This window comes from Solanum pennellii, chromosome 3 (assembly GCF_001406875.1).
Source record: "Solanum pennellii chromosome 3, SPENNV200".
Classification (NCBI taxonomy): Eukaryota; Viridiplantae; Streptophyta; class Magnoliopsida; order Solanales; family Solanaceae; genus Solanum; species Solanum pennellii.
Genome location: NC_028639.1, coordinates 68,241,100 through 68,260,279, shown reverse-complemented (window position 1 = coordinate 68,260,279; position 19,180 = coordinate 68,241,100). Strand labels below are relative to the sequence as shown.

At 31.6% G+C, this 19,180-nt stretch overlaps 3 protein-coding genes across 4 annotated transcripts; all 3 read right to left on the bottom strand.

Annotated features, from left to right (window-relative positions):
- Positions 1 to 604: 604 nt before the first annotated feature.
- LOC107012695 (gibberellin-regulated protein 10-like) lies at positions 605 to 3,060 on the bottom strand. Its single transcript, XM_015212604.2, has 4 exons — positions 2,933 to 3,060; positions 2,708 to 2,779; positions 2,424 to 2,466; positions 605 to 1,138 (listed from the first exon to the last, which is right to left on the bottom strand). The coding sequence occupies exons 1-4, from the start codon at positions 2,993 to 2,995 to the stop codon at positions 876 to 878; spliced, it is 441 nt and encodes a 146-aa protein (XP_015068090.1). The 5' UTR covers positions 2,996 to 3,060; the 3' UTR covers positions 605 to 875.
- A 3,287-nt stretch (positions 3,061 to 6,347) lies between these two features.
- Positions 6,348 to 12,052, bottom strand: LOC107012723 (alpha-mannosidase I MNS5). Its single transcript, XM_015212636.2, has 15 exons — positions 11,840 to 12,052; positions 11,482 to 11,524; positions 11,330 to 11,395; positions 11,187 to 11,248; positions 10,994 to 11,093; positions 10,593 to 10,775; positions 9,415 to 9,463; positions 9,101 to 9,280; positions 8,777 to 8,897; positions 8,386 to 8,467; positions 8,113 to 8,198; positions 7,856 to 7,956; positions 7,577 to 7,718; positions 7,307 to 7,457; positions 6,348 to 6,803 (listed from the first exon to the last, which is right to left on the bottom strand). Exons 1-15 carry the CDS (start codon positions 11,980 to 11,982, stop codon positions 6,576 to 6,578), a joined length of 1,737 nt encoding a protein of 578 aa, XP_015068122.1. The 5' UTR covers positions 11,983 to 12,052; the 3' UTR covers positions 6,348 to 6,575.
- Positions 12,053 to 13,712: 1,660 nt separating this feature from the next.
- LOC107012202 (putative DNA glycosylase At3g47830) lies at positions 13,713 to 18,290 on the bottom strand. Of its 2 annotated transcripts, XM_027915896.1 has the most exons (6): positions 17,786 to 18,289; positions 17,150 to 17,350; positions 16,231 to 16,287; positions 16,003 to 16,132; positions 14,057 to 14,656; positions 13,713 to 13,973 (listed from the first exon to the last, which is right to left on the bottom strand). In XM_027915896.1, the coding sequence occupies exons 1-6, from the start codon at positions 18,197 to 18,199 to the stop codon at positions 13,966 to 13,968; spliced, it is 1,410 nt and encodes a 469-aa protein (XP_027771697.1). In that variant the 5' UTR covers positions 18,200 to 18,289; the 3' UTR covers positions 13,713 to 13,965. The 2 variants fall into 2 exon arrangements, with proteins under 2 accessions (XP_027771697.1, XP_015067463.1); XM_015211977.2 differs by having other exon boundaries at positions 13,713 to 14,656; positions 17,786 to 18,290.
- Positions 18,291 to 19,180: the final 890 nt, after the last annotated feature.

Here is a 19,180-nt window from a genome sequence, read left to right as displayed (position 1 = left end):
TTAAGTTTCAATTCGGGAAAATACGTAGAACAAATCAGTGGCGTAGCCACATATAGAGTGGAGTGTCCAATTGGACACCCTTCGTCGGAAAAAATATCATATATATAAATGAATATATACGCATTGATTAATGAAAAAATTACATGAATAAATATATTTTTAAAAATAATTATTGATTTTAGTGATACTTTTTGTTTATTACCATTTATAGCAATATTGTGATAAATCTATAATAAGTATTAAAAGTGAATTATGTATGCAAGATATTTGAATTATAATTGTTTTTGAAATATATTATGTTTGTTTGGTAAAAAATTGTCACATTGTATAATTAGTGTATTAAAATATTTGATAAATGTATTATCCATGATTAAAACCTGTATTATATGTGAATAATAAATTTATCTATCCATCAGTAAAACTTGCATTATATTTGAATAATAAATTTATCTTTGTAATATGTATTAAACTTGTATTATAAGTGAATTAAAAGTGGTCAAGTGAAAAAAATGTTATTGTTATAAACGGTAAATATTTTTTTATAATAGTATATTTATGTAAATTTCCCTTGATTAAATAACATATTTTGGACACACTTAACATAACAAATTGTTATTTCTAAACATCTTTTATTAAATTCCTGACTCTGCCACCGGAACAAATAGCAACCAAGTGATAACATATCAACGTAAACATGGGTAAAACATAATCATACAATATTTTTCAAACCACAGCAACTTGCACATGGCTAAGCAGCAAGATATATACTGCAATGTAGCCAGACATGATTTGCTAGTAATATCTCATAAAGATATGATTAAAATATATATGCTAAGGTCCACATACACACTTGTGAAATAATTACTAGTAATAAATTAAGGGCACTTGGTCTTGTTGCCATGGGTAGTCATTTCAGTGTAACATTTGCCACACTTCTCTCTGTTCCCAAAGGTCCCTGGTGGCACACATTTGCACCTAACACAACATGTTCCACATGCCCTAAAACACACATTGGGCCTCGAGTGTAAACTGCATCTGTATTTGCACAATCCTCCACAATCCAATGGACTTGGAGGTGGAGCTGGTGCTGGAGCTAGAGCAATATCCCCATTGTTCAAGTATTTCGCAACCTTTAAAACTGCAACGATAATAATAAATATGAATATTTATATCTAACACTCTAAATTAAAGTGGTCGACGAAAAACTACATGGTCAAGAATCAAGATTGAAACGTTATGTCATTATATTGTACCACAACTAACCTTAACTAAAAAAGATCACACTTCAAAAAGAATTTGAGTATTTTAAGTTGATATAAAAGCATGGTGTGTATATAAAAAGACATGATCACTAGTAATGACTTTGACTAGTCTCTTTTAGAGTCATAGCTATTCTTTTTCAGCGACTGATATATATATTTATCGGATAATATCTGGCAAACACATCCTAAAAGAGAGAAAAAAAATTTAGAGATCACTTTATCAATTTAATCTTTTGATTATATTTTAATATTTAAATTTGTATACAATTAAATAAACAGTTTTTTGAAGTATTTAATGATAAAAGATAGAACTGATTAAAATTAATAATCATTTATATAACTTACTTTTTTTATTTTTGTACAAATCGTCTTAAAATGATTGTCAATTTTGAACATATGAAACAATTTTAACTAGAAATTACTAATTTATCATTAATAAATTGAATTATAAATACACAAATAGTTAAAGAGTACTTCTTTTTCTTAGACATTCTACCAAATTAAACTGTATATATAAATTAAAATAAAATAAATTATTCTGTCTACATTTCTTCACTTCAATAGCAAATTTAACACACAATCCCTCCGTCCATCCCATGTTACTTTGTTCAAATTACTAAAAGAAAAATATGATTTAAAATACTTGTCAAAATAAAAAGAGCTAGTAATATGAATAGGATGTTCTCTCGGTTCGAAATTATTTGTCATATTTTCTATTTTTAAAATTAAATTATAAAAATTTTGACTAACATTTTAAGTTATAGTTTTTCATCATACTAATATGCAAAAGATTGAAATTTATAGTATTTTTTATATAGTTTTAAAATATTTAATTTTTTAATCAAAAATATCGAATTAATATGATTTAATTTAACCGCAAATTAAATTTCTGTGTTGCAGATTCAATTAATGTGACGGTCAACCAAACCACCAGAGGTGCGTTTATTTAATTAAAATAATAATTACTGATTACGGCCACTGACTTGAAAAATGTGTTATCATTTAATAGATGGTGTTTATAGCGCTTAATTAACTGAAAAATAAATTCAAAATCCAGTGATAAATTCATAAATTAAAGTAAAATAACATAAAAAAAAAAGAGAAAGATATATCTCATGAATATAAACAATACACAAAACAAATAAGCATTCTATAACTTACCTATGTCTTGAACTAGCCTTCTATTGGCTCCTCTGGTGAAAACCTGAAAAGGTTAAAAATAAAATAAAAATAAATTCAGGTAACGAGTAAACAGTTCTCCTATAATACCATACTGAAATCATCAAAAATAACAAAGTCTAAGTACATTCGACAAATATATCATTATCAGTCCATTCTAGAAAAAAATTATGTCGCACAAATATTATGACATATTTAAATTCAATAGCAACGGAAAAATTATATTATTTTAATACATTAAAAGAAAAAAATGAACAGAGACGAACACGAAGTGCCTGGCTGAGACCAACATGTTGTTGTCTGTCTTCTTCAACTTCCTTGAGATCAATAATAGAATCCTGCGCACATACATAGAAATAATAACTACTTTTTTATTATCAGATTCAAAATATGAACAAGTAAAAGTATAAATAAATAAAAAATCTAACTTAAATATATACTATTAGTTGAGTAATCATTTGATTGAAATCGACGAAGACTGAAATATTTACCTGTGCCTTAACAGTAAGGAAAAATAAAACTAAAAGAAGCAGTACACGAAGCGCCATCGGCATGAGTATTATAACCGCAGCTCCTGCTTAAAACTTAGCTTAAGTCTAGTTAATGAAATTTTGAGGTCCATGTTTAATTTTATAGTTGAAAAATGTATGGGCGGGGGACCCTGGTTAATAGTAAACTCTGAGGATGATCTAGCTGTGTGCATTACTAATATACAGCTGTTTCTTCCTCTGTACCTCTTTTCGAATTTCGAGCTACTTATAATTCCATACCTCTTAAACTTAGAACGAAAATCTACGTTCATTTTATATTTGTTATTTTTTTTTATAAATAGTTGGTTTATAATATTTTTTGTTTCATAAAGTTAATAAATAAATATTTTTAATCCTTGTGAATTACTTCCTCATTTTGGAGTTGTATGTCATGTTGCGCTTGTCGAAAGTCAATTTGACTAATTTTCAAAGGTAAATTGAATCACATTAATTCGATATTTTAAACAAAAAAATTAGATATTCTAAAACTATATGAAAAGTACTATAAATTACAATTTTTTGCATATTAATATGATGAAAAAATACATCTTAAAATGTTAATCAAAATTTTTATAATTTGACTCTAAAAATAAAAATCATGACATATAATACCGGACGGAGAGAGTATTAACTTTGAAAATTTATATTTTACCAACTTATAAAAATTAAGTAAATGATTTATGTTTATTAGTTAATTTAGTAAAGCAAAATAAATTAATTCAAATTCTTTAATTGAAAACTTGAGTTTGTACTGATCTTTGAATAAATAAAAAACTAAAAGTTTGCCCAAAAAAAAAAAAACCGCCTAAAATTAATTTCAATTTCTCACTTACTTAGAGACGGCTTTAGGGACGACAATATTTCTATCACATTAATTAAATAAAATTTAGCTATCTAGTCATGTGATATTTGCTCCTCTTTTTGTGTCACCTCTAAGTACGTACCTTCTCAATTCTTTGTAGTAGGTGTAGAAAGCAAAACATAATTTGCTAAGTACTTTTAAAAAATAATAACATGTACTAAAAATAACAATTGCGATTTAGTAAGAAATATGAGAAAACATGTGTTCGTTCAGTCACAAACTGTAGTTAAGCATTGCTAATACTAATGTTTGATAATATATGTTTTTCTATGTATACCAAAAAGGCACTATTTGATTTAGATATTATTTTATATTAGATAAAAAATTAAATTATTAATGTATAAATAGCTGAATTCTTGGTAACTTAATAAATAATGCTGAATTAATATATGCATATAGCTCTAATTACCAATGATCCTCTTAATATATTGAATTTTTTAAAAAATTATCTTCTCCTTTTATCTATTTGCAATAAGAGTGTTTTTGTATACATACTATATGAGAAAACATGTGTTCTCGTGATCAAAGGAAAAAGTAAAAACGGAGTCAGTTTCAATGTGTTTTTTGAATATCGATACAAATTCCCCAAAAAAAAAGAAAAAGTAATAACGGAAATTTTTCTAATGTCATTTCATTTTCATTTTCCTTGTGATAAAAGAAAACGTAAATATGAAATTTCCGAGATGAGCGTTACATTGATCAATCAAAATTTGAATATAAAATTTAATTAAATTTCACAATCAGTATAAGAACATCTTTACATTGCCATATTATCTATTGCTTTCTTAAAATATAAAACATATAATCTTTAAAAGTGAAACAAATTATCTACTTTAACATTCAAACATCACATGATTATAATAAAAACATTATCCTATACTACTATAATGATAATGAATATAAGTTAAACTCTTTTGAATAGAGAAAGATTAGTATCCCATGCAAGGCAAAAGCTTTTTTTTTCTAATTACATGTCTGTCGAAATTCAGTTTAACTTCATTCAAATTTAATATTTACACTAAAACAATGACAATATAAAAATAATATATTTACAAACTAATAAAAAACTTAAAAAATTAGAGGCAGCAAGCAAGTTGCAGTGAGAGTCATCATCTTTGGATCCAAAAATATGCGGTCACTTCGTCCTATTATGGGCCGTACAATTGGGCCTTTACTAGTCTTGATATCACGTAAGGACAACAGAGAGATCAATGAAAACGACAATGGAGCCCAATAAATAGGGACTAAAGGTGGTTCTTTGTTTTTAAAATGAGGGTCTAAATGTAGCTATTCTGTTTTTTTTTTAATTTTCCGTCTAGTATTCTATATCCATATTATAAATTAATTAAATTCAAAATTATATATTAGAATTGGACTTTGTATCTAAAAGAATTCAAATTTGAGATATTTTAATTAAAAACGAAGAAATACTTATCATTTTATCACAACTCTTTATCGTGTAGATACTCTTTTTAACCTCAAAAGAGAGAGAAAAAAAACAAATGTCAGATAGGATGAGGTTAGGTAGAGAATTGTCATTTCACTATCCTATCATACAGTTCATTGGAGTCCAGCTGTATTTACCTGTTACGACACTCTATCGTGCACATACGGCCCACTGCTTACCGCTCTAGTTTTTTTACGGCATTTCTTAATAAAAACTGATAGTATTTTGTTAGTTTCATATTATTTAACAGTATTTTTTAAATAAGATATTATTTATAACAATATTTTTGAATCAAATTATAAATAGAAAATATTTTTATTCTTTTTACGTTGTTAAAAATATTTTTGACTCTCTTTCCTTAGTTTTATCTTTATAGTTTGTTTAATGAAAATTTGGTGGATTCAAATATGTTTGTACACATGTTTAGAATCTGGAATTATGCTCCTTTTTTTTTTTTTACGAGCTATATGTCCTCTATCCTTTTAATAAGAAACAAATTTGAGTTTGTGCTTTTCTTTTTGTTTTAGATTATACATTATGACATACAACAATATTTGTTATGCCTTTTATCAAACTGGTAGAATATGATAATACGAATATATAGATTTGTTCAATGTCAAAAAGGTATTTTTCGAAATTTACTCTTTAAAGAAGGGAAAAAGGAAAAATATATTTTAAACTATAATAAATGATATGCAAATACACTTCATCATACTTTAGCGACATTGATGCTCCTGACGTCCTAAAACCAAAAAATATATATGTCCTTTTCGAAGACTAAATAGGAACACGTGACACAATCTTATCCGTTGATTCGATATTTAATAAATCTCGGGTCAGTCAATAAAATTATGAGTGTTTTTCCCGATAGAATTGATTATAAAAACATGAATTTAATTAGTCCATTTACGTTGATACATAATTAATGTAATGCTTATAAGATAAAAAGCACCTTGTAGGTATTTTTGGTATAAATAAACATGAATGCGTTGTATCTATTTATCCAAGTGAGCAATATGAAAGTTATCTTATCAAAGTATTGCTAATAGAACAAACGCTAGGGGAGATGAGAAAGAAATCACCAGCAAAGTGCTTGATTAATTTCACTATGGTATGCTCGTAAGCATATAACAAAAGCTTTTCATGTGTATTTTACATTTCCATCTTGACCTATATCTCATGAGAATGCTCTTAAAATACCTTTTAACTCTAAGATATAGTATACAAAAATGTACCGTTTACCTAAAACCTGTATATCTGATCTGTTGCAAATGAATTTGAGGATATACATCTTTCTATATCAACGACCAGAGGCCACAATATCCCGCCAGACTGCATGATCTCCGCCTACAGGTGTTGGCATCAACACCACAATCATCATCACTGAAACATCTATGATCAGCACCAGTATCAGGGATGTGGCAAGCACTTTCAAGTCGCCTTGCATTCGGTTCATGGTGAATCATAGAAGCCGGACAAATTTGAAGCGACATGGCACTGCTTCGTTTTCTCTGCTTACCAGTCTGCACAAATTGAATAATTCGTCATCCCTTGAACTCATATCTAAGATGATACAGCCTAATAATGTTTAGAAAGTATTGTCTAATGTAAAAGGAAAAAAGGGAAGCTTTTAATGGTCTTCATTTAAGAAAATGCCAAACTTACAAAATCTTAACCATCGAATTTCATTTTAAAATGATTGGCATAGGATGGTTTATCGAGTCTTTACTCTTTTTCCATCTCTAGGTAATACTTAAGAAACTGAAAAAGAAAAATCACAAAGATACAGGTACAGACAGAGTATGAACACTGAAGGGGCAGCACTAATATGTGCAAGTATTTGATCTGATACAGCAGATAAAACTAGTTCTCTTTATGGATAACTCAGGATGGACTTACTTGTCGTCGGGAATGAAGAAAAAGCGCATCGAAAGGAAAAGGCATAAGGCCTTGAAAGAAGAAACAACTTCACTTAGAACTAGTGAACAAAAACTAATCACAATTGTTAACGGAAAGGGAAATGTACCTTGATAGAACTTCCGTCACTTAGATTATACACCCTGGGAAGCTTCTCATGCCAATTGATTCTCACCGGCAGGGGATGACCCTCAGTTGTAAATATGTAATTTTGATTACGTAGAAATGAGTCATCAAAAAGTAGATACAAATATTTGCACCTGTAGAAATCATACGAAAAATTATATTGCTATAAGTGCATGGATGATCAGTCATATTAGGAGGGAGACTTTATCAAACAGCAGTCAGCTTCCTTAAGATGAAGAAGCAACGGTCTTACGTTTCTGCAAGGAAGAAACTATGCTGATGGTCTTCTAATTGCATTGTAGTCACATCCCGAATGCTGGCAAAGCCACCTTTAACTCTTGTATGTGCATTCAGAGAATTCATTATTGATTCACCCACTTCCATATACCATGGATCTGTTAACGAGAATACTACAATATTATTCAAGGTACAAGAAAAGGATGGTTTTCAAAAAATTTAAAAGCTAAACAATAGCTATTTTGAAGGTGCCAGAATTATGACCAGGAAAAATCTAAAAAGAAGAGTCGCACACCTTTGGTTGCTTGATATAGGTAAAATGTGGACTCTGCCAATTCAGGACGTAAAGGATAGTATTTTTCAGTAGGATGCAACACCTGATGATCCAGCAGATACCTAAATTATTGAAAAGGGTCCTATAAGAAAAAGTGAAAAACACCATCACAGGTAAAAACCAATTATACTAAAGCTAGCTTATTGCATGGAAGCAGAGGCGGCAGTAAGAAATAAGACTTGGAGAACAAAGGAAAGAATGGAGGAAAACATATTTACCTCTCTGGAAGAACTCCATATTTCTTCCACACCTTGAAAAACTCACGATGCGATGAGTTAGCTGCCTCGATATCACCAACAAGAACCTGAAACCAAAAGAATCAAGTTGGTTGCCACTTTACAGTTTCCCTTAGGGTTATTCTTTTAGATACGTAGGCAACAGTAGCATGTAAAAGAAAAAGGATATACAGAAGAGGACAAAATGTCCTCATTCTAGAGTAAAAATTATATCAGTTTCAGGAAGAACTTATAAACTACAGATTTCCTTCTTACCTGCAGACCAGGCCAGAATGCTTGAAGACTAGTCAGCTGCCAGTATGTTGCTGTTCCTGTTCTCATGTCAGCTTCATGATACCTACATCAAATAAGATGTTCTGATCTTGTTCTGATTGCTAAAAACTAGGACAAACTAATGCATCATACATAATTCTTGACAGTAAATTTGGTGAAGCACAGACTAGAATAGAAGAATTAGAGTGAGGAGACAGATGAAAAATAAAAGGACGAGATCAAAAGATATGGTTCCAGCACTTTACATTCCGGTTCTAGGCAATTGCCAGTTTGCCACAACCAGAAATGGGATTACCGAGGCCAAGACACCAAGAATCAGTTTAACTGCTAAATATGATGGGTACACATACAAAATAAGGTGTGATTATAGTACCATGGGCCGTGTCTAAAATATTTCTGCACACCAATGTAAGCAGATTGAAACATCTTCCAAATTTCATCTCTTCCAAAAAGAACGTAGGCTTTCATTAGATATTCATAGAAAGAATCCACACCTGTAAACAGCAAATAAAAAATTAAAAAATATCAAGAGACTGCATGTTGTGAAGAGAAACAAATAATCAAGGAAGGGTAGAGACATTATTCATCTAGGCAAATGAGAACCATGGAATCAGAAGACATTTAGACAAAGTATACGTGACTAAATCGAGAAAATTGTTGTGGAGTTCCTAAATGTTCTCAAACAATAGAAACATACCAGCTCCAATGCCAGAAGAATATTCAATCCAGTCTCCAGTTGCTACATCTAGCGTAGTTCCTAGAAGATTTAGAGAACTCCGCATGCTCCATAACTTACGTAGAGCACGCAAAGCTGCCGTCTCAAATCTTGTATCACCAGTTAAACGTGATAGTGCACCCATTTCAAGGATTAAAGAACCTGATTACATGAGAAAATGATCCAGATAATATTTTATAAGACTTCATTGAAGGCTAGTGGAATCTATTTGATGGAAGTATCAAAATTCAAGGAAATAGATAAAAAGGTAAGTTAGGAAAGAAGAAGTAATTTACCGCATCCAGATGTGCTTGTTTCTGTTGTCTCGTCCACAATTACACCATGCTGTCACATTTTGCATTTAATGAGACATAAAATCCTCTTCCAAATATGTCAATGCAACATATGATACTACCAAAAAAGGGTTCTACTTGGTATGCAAAAACTGATGCGGCATACCAGGAGAGCAATTCATGAACCGAGCAGTGGCATGTGAGTTTTGAAAATCTTTACTAAAACTATTCTAAAACAAATAAGGTGCAAGAAAAATTTTCCCACAAATCAATAGAATTTTATCCTCATATTTCTGTCAGAGTGTAGCAATATATTAATTTCTTATTTCAAATATTGAAGGGATTATGCAGGCAAGACCAACTCAAGTGAATAACATAAATCGTCCCGCCAAGCTAATGGATTATTTCATGTTGAATCTAAAAACTCCAACAGTTTATTAACTGGTTCTCAGCCCCGCAAAAATTCGGATATCAGGTTAATTCATAGCACATCTAAATTGGATGAGTTGATCTAAAGTTGGAACACAAATTCTAAAATGGGAGTTTTTATCATGAAAATTGTAACTTCATAGCATCACACACAACTGACATCTGGCAGGAACTAAACTGTAGTTAATTAGGACGCCAGAATAATAAAGAACTATGAGTTGCAGGATAAATTAACACATCAAGAAGTTAATGAACTCAATTAAGAAATAACAAAATTAAGTGACTTGATGAAGAACTTGTCCAAACTCCAGTGGCTGACCTATTAGCAACAGTAAATTTACACAAAAGGTTGGTTTTCTTTTTCTGACCAAACGTTGCATTTTTCGTTTTCCAATAATAGTATGCCTTCATTATGCTCATTGTAGTTAGTTAAGATGCCAAACATTATAATTGAGGGGTACATTTTCGTACTATTATTTCCTTCCTGACAAGACAGCCATCATGATATTGAATATCTTGCTAAAATAGCAATCTACAATATCATTCCTTGACTTTCAATTCCATTAAAAGCATAAACTAATTTATGAACCCAAAGAAGGATCTCTTCAACTGAATGTAGTTCCATCAAACATTTCCTGGCTTTCTATTTCTGTTGTCTAGGATTACCTCTCAGGGAGGAGATTCTCTTGCATACATTGTGACCAAAATCACTTACAAAAGCAGCAAATGATATATTATACGATATATTATACCTTTAAGTTGATCCAAGCATAAGGTAATCCGGTTGGGGTTTTGAAAGCAGGCAGAAAGCGTCGTCCCAAATCCTCAGCCAAGTCAAGGAGTTGATTCTTATAAATTAGTTGAACCAACCTGTTTGTAGAATCAGTGGCAAGAATATGAGCAGAAACAAGTCCTCCAAGAACTCTTATGTTGCACTACAATTGGTGATCAGGAAAAAAGAAAAATTATATAGTGAATTTGAATAAAATGTGACCCAAAGTAAGATTTCCCTTGATTGAGCGCTGAGAAATCCTACTAAAATGTGGTCATTGAAAGCATTTATTGAGAGAACAATTTGACGATGCACATAGGCAAGCACAATCACCCAATTAGATCACACACAGAAATGTAAACGTAACAACGTATATATTACCTCAAATAGATTTACCCTTGCATCCACATCAAATGATAGATTTTCAGATAGCCAAATAATAGCCTTCTCAAACTCAGTGTAGTTACCCAATATTACAAGGCTGGAAAAATAAGGTAAAAAGATAAGTAGTGCAAAATAAACATTCGTATTAAATTGGTTCTGAGTTGCAAGAAGAACAACCAATGTAACCAACCTGGACAATGATTCAATTAGAGTAAGAGCTGATCCATTGTACTGCTGTGGCAGATGTTCGAGCTAAAATATGGCAACCGTTATACAAAGATAATAAGACCTGTTTTCTTCAATGATGATTCTTCTAAATTAAGACATAGTTACCTTCAAATTTCCAAGTTCACTTAAAGAATCTGTAAAGGTTTTGGTCAGAGGTTTTAGCTCATCATGCTGCAACAGAGATTAGACATAAAAAAGTGAACACATTGAGTTGGTATTCTCCGGACCTTTATTCAATAGTAGAAGCTAATTCTTACCGGAAAAGCATACATCATGTAGTTATCATAAGCATGATAAAACCTGTCACAACAAAAAAAAAAACATATTCCCTTAAACCATCTCACTAATCTCATTCAAGTAATTTCCAAATGTTATCACCTCTACTTCATAATCCACCAAAACACAAAACATAAACAACACTCCTAGTAACTTTACCCTCTTATATATACTCATCAATGACAATGGAATACACAAACGATCACAAGATATCAACTCGGCGATTAAATTATCAGAATTTAATCAAAAGGATCAATTTCAAGGAAATCAAAGTTCATGAACAGCATTTTTCAAGTTTTTGCATAGCATTTTGTAAAATCAAAAAGAATGATAGCTTACATCTTGCGAACTCTTTCGCTCATTCGCTTCCTTTTAGCTGCCAAGAGATTGTTGGAGTGGAGGTCTGATAAACAGATGATAAAAATGGTGGGAGAGATAACAAGATATAGCAGAATCCATTTCACAACAGTTGATTGAAACATTTTTTATGTTTTTTTTTTTTTGAGATATGAGAGAAAAATAATGGAGGGAAAATTGGAGAAGAAGAAGAAAAGGGGAATTGAAGTTTTATGAAGGTTGGGATTAGGGATCAAATCTGAGCTGTGTTGAATGTCCACGTCAGCATTTATTCGCTGGATGAACCAATCATAAGCCCACATATCACTAATTCATTTTGTTTCCTTTCTTGTCGAATCCAAATTATTTATACAAACGGTCAAACTCTTTGCTAAATAGTCTAATCATTTGTCCTTATTCGTTTTTATACCTTTTTAAAAATATTACTCCCTTTGTCTAAAAAAAGACATAATTCAAAACATTTCATCGAAATAATTCTATAATTAATTTAATTCATTTTCTAGAAAACATAAATAATATTAAAAGAAACGTTAAATATAGAAAAAAATTTAAATATTTATTTTAAACTTTGATAATTTAATTATTTAAATAATTAAAAAAAAAGCCTAAGAATTCACTTGATGAATAATTATTGATAAATATAAAATTATTCCATAATAAAGAATATATAGTCTTTATGAATAATTATTAATAAATATTATAATAGAAATATAATAATTGATTTTTATTTTAAACTTTTAAAATAATAAATAATATAATATAATTATCTTTAAAGAGGATGAATTATTTGGGGTTCGCCCAAATGGAAGGTGTTATGACTATTATGTCATTATAGATAGAATGTTCATGCGATTAAATCTCTAATTACTTGTTTCGTGCATTTATTTGTAGTTATATTTGTCTTGTGTAGTTTAAAAAATGTAATTATTTTATCTTGAATTGTTTGAATTATGCATCATGGAACATTGTTTTAAACTCTTTGATTATGTCTTGTTATGATATACTTTGATAATTCTAATTTTTGGACTTCATAGTATATTTTCACGTGCATATATTACTTACTACCTGTAAAATATTTAATAAAATTTCTTAAAACTTACGCATCATGCCTTATAACTATCGATTCATGATTAGTAATATATTACTCTAAAATGACTAGTCAGAAGCATCAGTAATGTTTCACGACTAGCTTGACTATGAATAAGGTGAGTATAATTGATATATGAGACGAGCTGCTTCTACTAATCAAGGTGCTTTTAATTCAGACTTCTTAACTACTAAGACACATATAGAACAAACTTATTAATTAACCATATAAAGTAAAAAACATATCAAATATTATCACACAAAATTTGTGAGGTCAAATGTACGATGTACTCGATTTTATTTCTATTTTTTCGAGGTAGAAATTATTTCTGATACATTCTTAGTTTTTTCAAAACATGATTAATGTAAAAAATACGCCTTTATCAATTTAACATAAACACAACAAAAACTAAACTAATTCACATACATACTTAAGCATCGTAAAAACTTACAACCTAAGTATTATGTCAGCTATCGTGCACTGCTCGTAAAAATTAAATAATATTTTTTATTAAAAAAAAAAAGCAAAAGGAAAGCTCGATAGTCGTAAGCTATTGTGAGCCTGGATTAACTCATTTTAAGTGCTTAACTTTTAACTATAAGCTCATCCAAATAGACTCTATAACAGAGGATTTTCTGGAAGTGTAACTTTGAAGGTGTGGTCTCAACCATGAGCGTGTCTGGATTGACTTGTTTTTGAGCCAAAACAAGTACTTAAAAACACATTCAAAATACATGTTTCAAGCCAAAATAACAAAAACAAGTCATACTTAGAAATCCTAATTTATGACTTGACTAATAAGTTCATCCAAACATGCTCTAAAATAATTAAGAACATATTAGATCCAAAACTGGAGATATTCAAATAAGCAGTATTAGTCGAAATAAATGATATATCCTTGTCTGATAAGTGAAATAAATACTCAATTCGTTTCCAGGGATACTAGCACCTATGTTTAGATGACAAGACAATTTCCAGCAAAAGAACTACTGCTCATGACAACAGGTCTCTTTTTCTGGACTCACCACCCTGCAACAAGGTAGAACAGTTATTCTGCAATTGTAGTTCACCTTGGGGATGAGCATCAACAGCAACATATAGGGGATGTGTACCATTCTGACAGTGATATACGGAGCTGAAATTGATGGTTGAACTTCCAGAAACAAAGAGGTTTTGATGACTTAGAGAATAGTAAGGGTAGATAACTCCAGCGTTTCTGATTAAAGAGAAAAAATGGAGCATGGAGCTAGCTCTCTTTGCTTCAAGATCCATTCTTTTCTTCTTCAGCCTCTCTTTTCGATGGGCATTCTGATGACCTCCCAGTGCCCGTGAGTTTGCAAACTTCTTTAAACAGAAGTGGCACTCGTATTTAAACTTACTGACAACTGAGGAGCTCAAGTTTCTGAGGTTTTCATTTGGGTTCGGAAGGACTATGCTAGAGGAACTCATAGAGATGGATGTTTTTTCCACTAGTCTTCCATCTGCAAATGTTTCAGAGGAGCTAATACTCTCATCACTTTCAGATTTTGAACAAATGATATCATTTGAACAAGGACTTACCTCAAAGCCAAAAATTCTAAGCTTTTTATCTGAAGTAGTAGTTTTGCAACAGACATTATCTGTTCCATTTAGTCCAGTTGAAAGGAGATTTAAGTAGGTAGATTTTTGGTACAGTGCCTCATCCATCCTGGCATGCCAAATGGTTTGAAATGCTACATTTTATAGGAGATGCAAAATTATTATAGTAGCACCACCAAAAGAAAATGGCACAGTCATGCATAGCCAACATCATATCCAACTATATCATTATTTAATAAAAAGGTTCACATAAAGCCAGAACAGGGAGCCTAGTGCATTACTAAATTGGGACTTTTTCCACTTTATCTTTAATTTCGAGTACATCTCATTAGTTCCTTCTTTCTGTTTTTTCCCCAAGACATCAGTTAAGCTCGCGAAGAAAATCTGTTTCTTCACTCAGAAATATCACCTCTTTAAGTTACCTTAACAGCACAAAAACTTGCACCAGAACGTAGCAAACTTGTTAATCGTCGTTACTTATAGGCTCATACTAGTGTGGACCACATCCTTGAAAAAGAAACCAGCACCACAGCTGCTAAGCAGCTGTAACAGTTTTCATCTGAACTCCCATCCTAACTTAAGATTAGAATAAATTCAAATTTCTACTGTAAAATATGGTTATTAATCCTTGTCAAAAGCAAATGTTATTTGTTGATTACAAGAAAAATAAAATAAAATTAGAAGTGGATAATGAGACGAGCAAATCTTTTAATTAAAGGTCCACCAATTAGATCTGAGCAGATCTAGTTTCGGCATAATAAGTTTGTATCCAGCACCTAGGAAGATAACTTTAAGCTAAAACAAATCATTGGCATGTACTGGCATTAACCAGCTAAGGTTCTTTGTTTCCATCTACCCAAGTTGGCTCATTGGACCACATTTTTAAAGCTTTTTTGCCAATTCAGAAGCATAATGGAATGTGTTGTAATACCACATTGTCATTTGGTGCTTATCTCCAATCATCTCAAACCCCATTTTCATTCTTCTAACTCAATTAACAAAAAGATTATTCCTCAATAAGGGGGTGAAAAACACAACAAAAGCACAACCAAAAGGAAATAATTAAGCCTACACTATGCATAGATGCGTTACAAATGACTAGTGAAAATAGATAAGATGTAGCCGGTTTTCTCTAAGAAGTGATCCAAAGACATGAAGTAATTAATTTTGTTCTCAATCCACCACATTTTTGTTTCATCTTTGTGTACAAGACCCAAATGCAGCACCAAAAGTGAAGGGATCATGAAAGAGAACAAAAAAAATGCAAAAACTTCATGTACACAAATAGATACGTAGAGTTCATGGATCATGAAAGAGAACAAAAAGAAAGCAAAGACCTCATGTACATGAAAAGATACAGAGTTCATAATTTGATTTCATATTGCATTAGAACTTTGGCCCAGTAATGGGCAAAGTTTGTCACATTGTTCCTTTTTGGGTTTGTTAGAACCTTTTCCAGAGCATTCTCTACAGACCTTACCATGGGTATATATGAGACAATTTAGGTCAAACTTTAGTTCATCTGGAATTCGTCGATTCAGATGAATATATGTCTTTTTCACATCAGCTGCAGCAGGTACCCAATGAAGAGTCTTTGCAATCTGAAAAATCTGTAATAAGTGTTGCATGTTAGCCAAGTACTTCTTTTTGAGAAAGATGTTAGCCAAGTACTTTGAACAGGCACTATGCCCTTTAAAGTGAAACTCACGTGTGTATCCACCGGAAAATCATCTCGCTGAAGTTGGAACATCAAGACACATGCCACCTGCATCCATTGCATATTATTAGAATCATAGAAGCTAGTAAAATGCCAATTATAAAGGTTGTTGGTGATAAGATCTTTCAATCTGCAAGCACCACCATAAGCCTTATTCCTTTTAATGACATCTTTCAGATAATAGGTTAATTTCTTCCCCATCTCAGGCAAGTACAATCTACATTTTAAAATTCAGGTATGGGAGTCTGGACTTTCTCAGGAAATGTTGGGTAAACCTTTATCACGCGTCTTAAGCATTTTGTGATCTGCTATTTCCTATGTCTTTCCGCACACACATAATTTTAAAAATAAAAGTAAGGCAATAGCACCCATGTCCTCAATTTAAGGGAAGAACATATCTTCCATGAATAGGCGCATGTGCACTAGAATTGGAAACTAAATAAACACTAAGTTTTGCTATTGCTCTCAGCTGCTTCAGGTTCTCTTCTTATCTTCCTCCCTCATGCTCTTCTTCTTTACCATGAAAAGAACAGAGCACAAATAGGGTATGTCAAATAGTGTCCGACTAAATATAATATTTCCTTGTAATACAACAGAATGTCATAGTAATTTTTTACAGATGAGAGCTAATAACAAAGAGGCATGATATCCTCCTTTTCTGTTTACTGAGATACTTCTGACTGGTTATCAACATGAATAGAACAAATCTGAATATGGTATTTTTAATTTGAATCCAGGCTTTGTTGTTCAATCAATATGCAATAGAAACTCGCAATATCTCTTACAGACAAGTATATCAAAAAAATTACTAACACTTATTGATATGTGACAAGCACGCATATCAATTATCAATATCCAAATTCCAAACTCAACGCATGTTAGACTTAAACACGGTCTGAAAACAATTTACCGTTTTGGGACCAATTCCTCTGAAACAAGAGAGCTCCCTTTTGATTTCCTCTATAGATAGCTCTCTCAAATACTCCAAGCACAGGTTTCCTTTTTTCTGTAACAATGAACTTAATATTCCCTTGATACAAGAAGTTTTGGTGGGTGCTAAACCTCCACATCTTATGGTATCTTCAACAAGTTTTGCATCAGCAGCTAGAACCTAAGCATTTGAAGATAAAATTACATGAATAAGTTGGTCGAGTCTATCCATATCATCAGTCAACAACAAATCGATTACAGAGTAAATTGTGAAAATCCATAGACATTCTTGGTTTTAAACAAGGTTTGCGACCAAAATCCTGCCCAAAAAAAGCCATTGAACTTTGATCACAAGCAAATATCAATATCAGTCTTGTTCATCACTTGCAAGAAAACACCACATATAATGAATCAGTCACTACTTGAAAGGTAACACTTGACAGATAAACGCCATCAGCCGAAATAACAGTCTATAATAAACGCTAAAACCCTAAAATAGACGAAAAGCAGTTACTATAATACAATAAACTTAACAAAATAGCTTTTTGAGTTAATTTTAGCCATACTAAAGCAAGCACATATGAAGAAATATAATTAATTTACAAAAAAAACATACACATTCCCAGGTTGGGAAAGAGGATATGAGGGAAGCAAAAGCCTTCTGAGAGTTAGCTTCGGTGGTGTTCTGGGACAAAATTGTGTTTATCAGACCGTCCAGTACACTCTCTTTACAAGGCTCAGCACCACTAATATCATCTTCTTCGTATTCAATGTGATCGAGTGATCTTTGCTTGCGGTACTTAATGAATTCTTTGGGGAAACCATGGAGAGCCAAAAGATCATCCCGTACGGCTCGGCATTCCTCCGGCGTGGGTTGAGAATAATCGGGGAATGGCTCAGAGTCATTGGAGGAACCAGCGGTGACATTTGCCTTTCTCGACGATTTGGATGGTGGACATGGAAAAGGAGAACAACGGCCGTCGGTTTTTTTCCTCTTTGGGGTTTTTCGCGTCTTTGTCAGTTTGGTCATTTTCTTCGACAGTGAAGCCGTGCCAAAGGCCCCCAATATTATTATGGTTTCAATAAAACGGGGTAGGGCAAGAGCACGGCTGTGTATCGGTTCAGTTTGATAGTAAAGTTTATCTATTTGATTTATTAATTATTGGTATGTTTATATAAGCGATTTTTTATCTTTTATGATTTGGTTATCGATTTAATCGTTAAATTTGATATAAAAAAGACATTGAAAATCACTTGGAAATAAGGTCACAAATCAAATGACGCACATAAGTTCACAAGTTACATTTTGCTAAAAAATAATATATTGTAGAATAATCAAGTGTTTGAGATAACCAGAAATCAAACTATAAATCAAAGACTTTATATACAAAATGGTATAAATAAATTATTCAATTTTCTATAGGGTTATCGGTTAAGTCGCGAAGAAAAAACCTCAAATCATTAGGAATCGATAACTCGATAAGAAAAAAATCAAAATCGTTATCAAAATCGCTAAACCAATAACCAATACTGATAGACCAATTACTTTTTTTCAGTTCGAATTATCGATTTTGAACAACATAGCGAAAGGTAAACAAGTGTGGTGATTACCGTATGGAAAAATCAAAAACATCACCAATAAGGTGAAAATGTAGCTTCAGTTAAGTCCAAATGTCAGATTTTTATAAAGTATCAGAGTCACGTTTAGTCTGTTTGAGCTTTTGATTCATGCTCCAATTGAGCCTAAACATGAAAAGGTTGTTAGGGTGAGTTAAAGTACTATATTGTCTTCGGAATAAACTAACATTAGCTTATGTGAACTTTGACAATCTTCTTTTCACGAGCCGTATAAAAGTGAATTAGGTCTGGATATTACATATTAAGTCCACTATGAATTCTGGAAAATGTACATTGTTGAAGAAATTGGATAAGAACTATTCATTACTGGGACCTTCTATGTACAATATGAAAAAGGGAGCTATTGAAGCGAAAATAATTCTGTAAAAAGAGA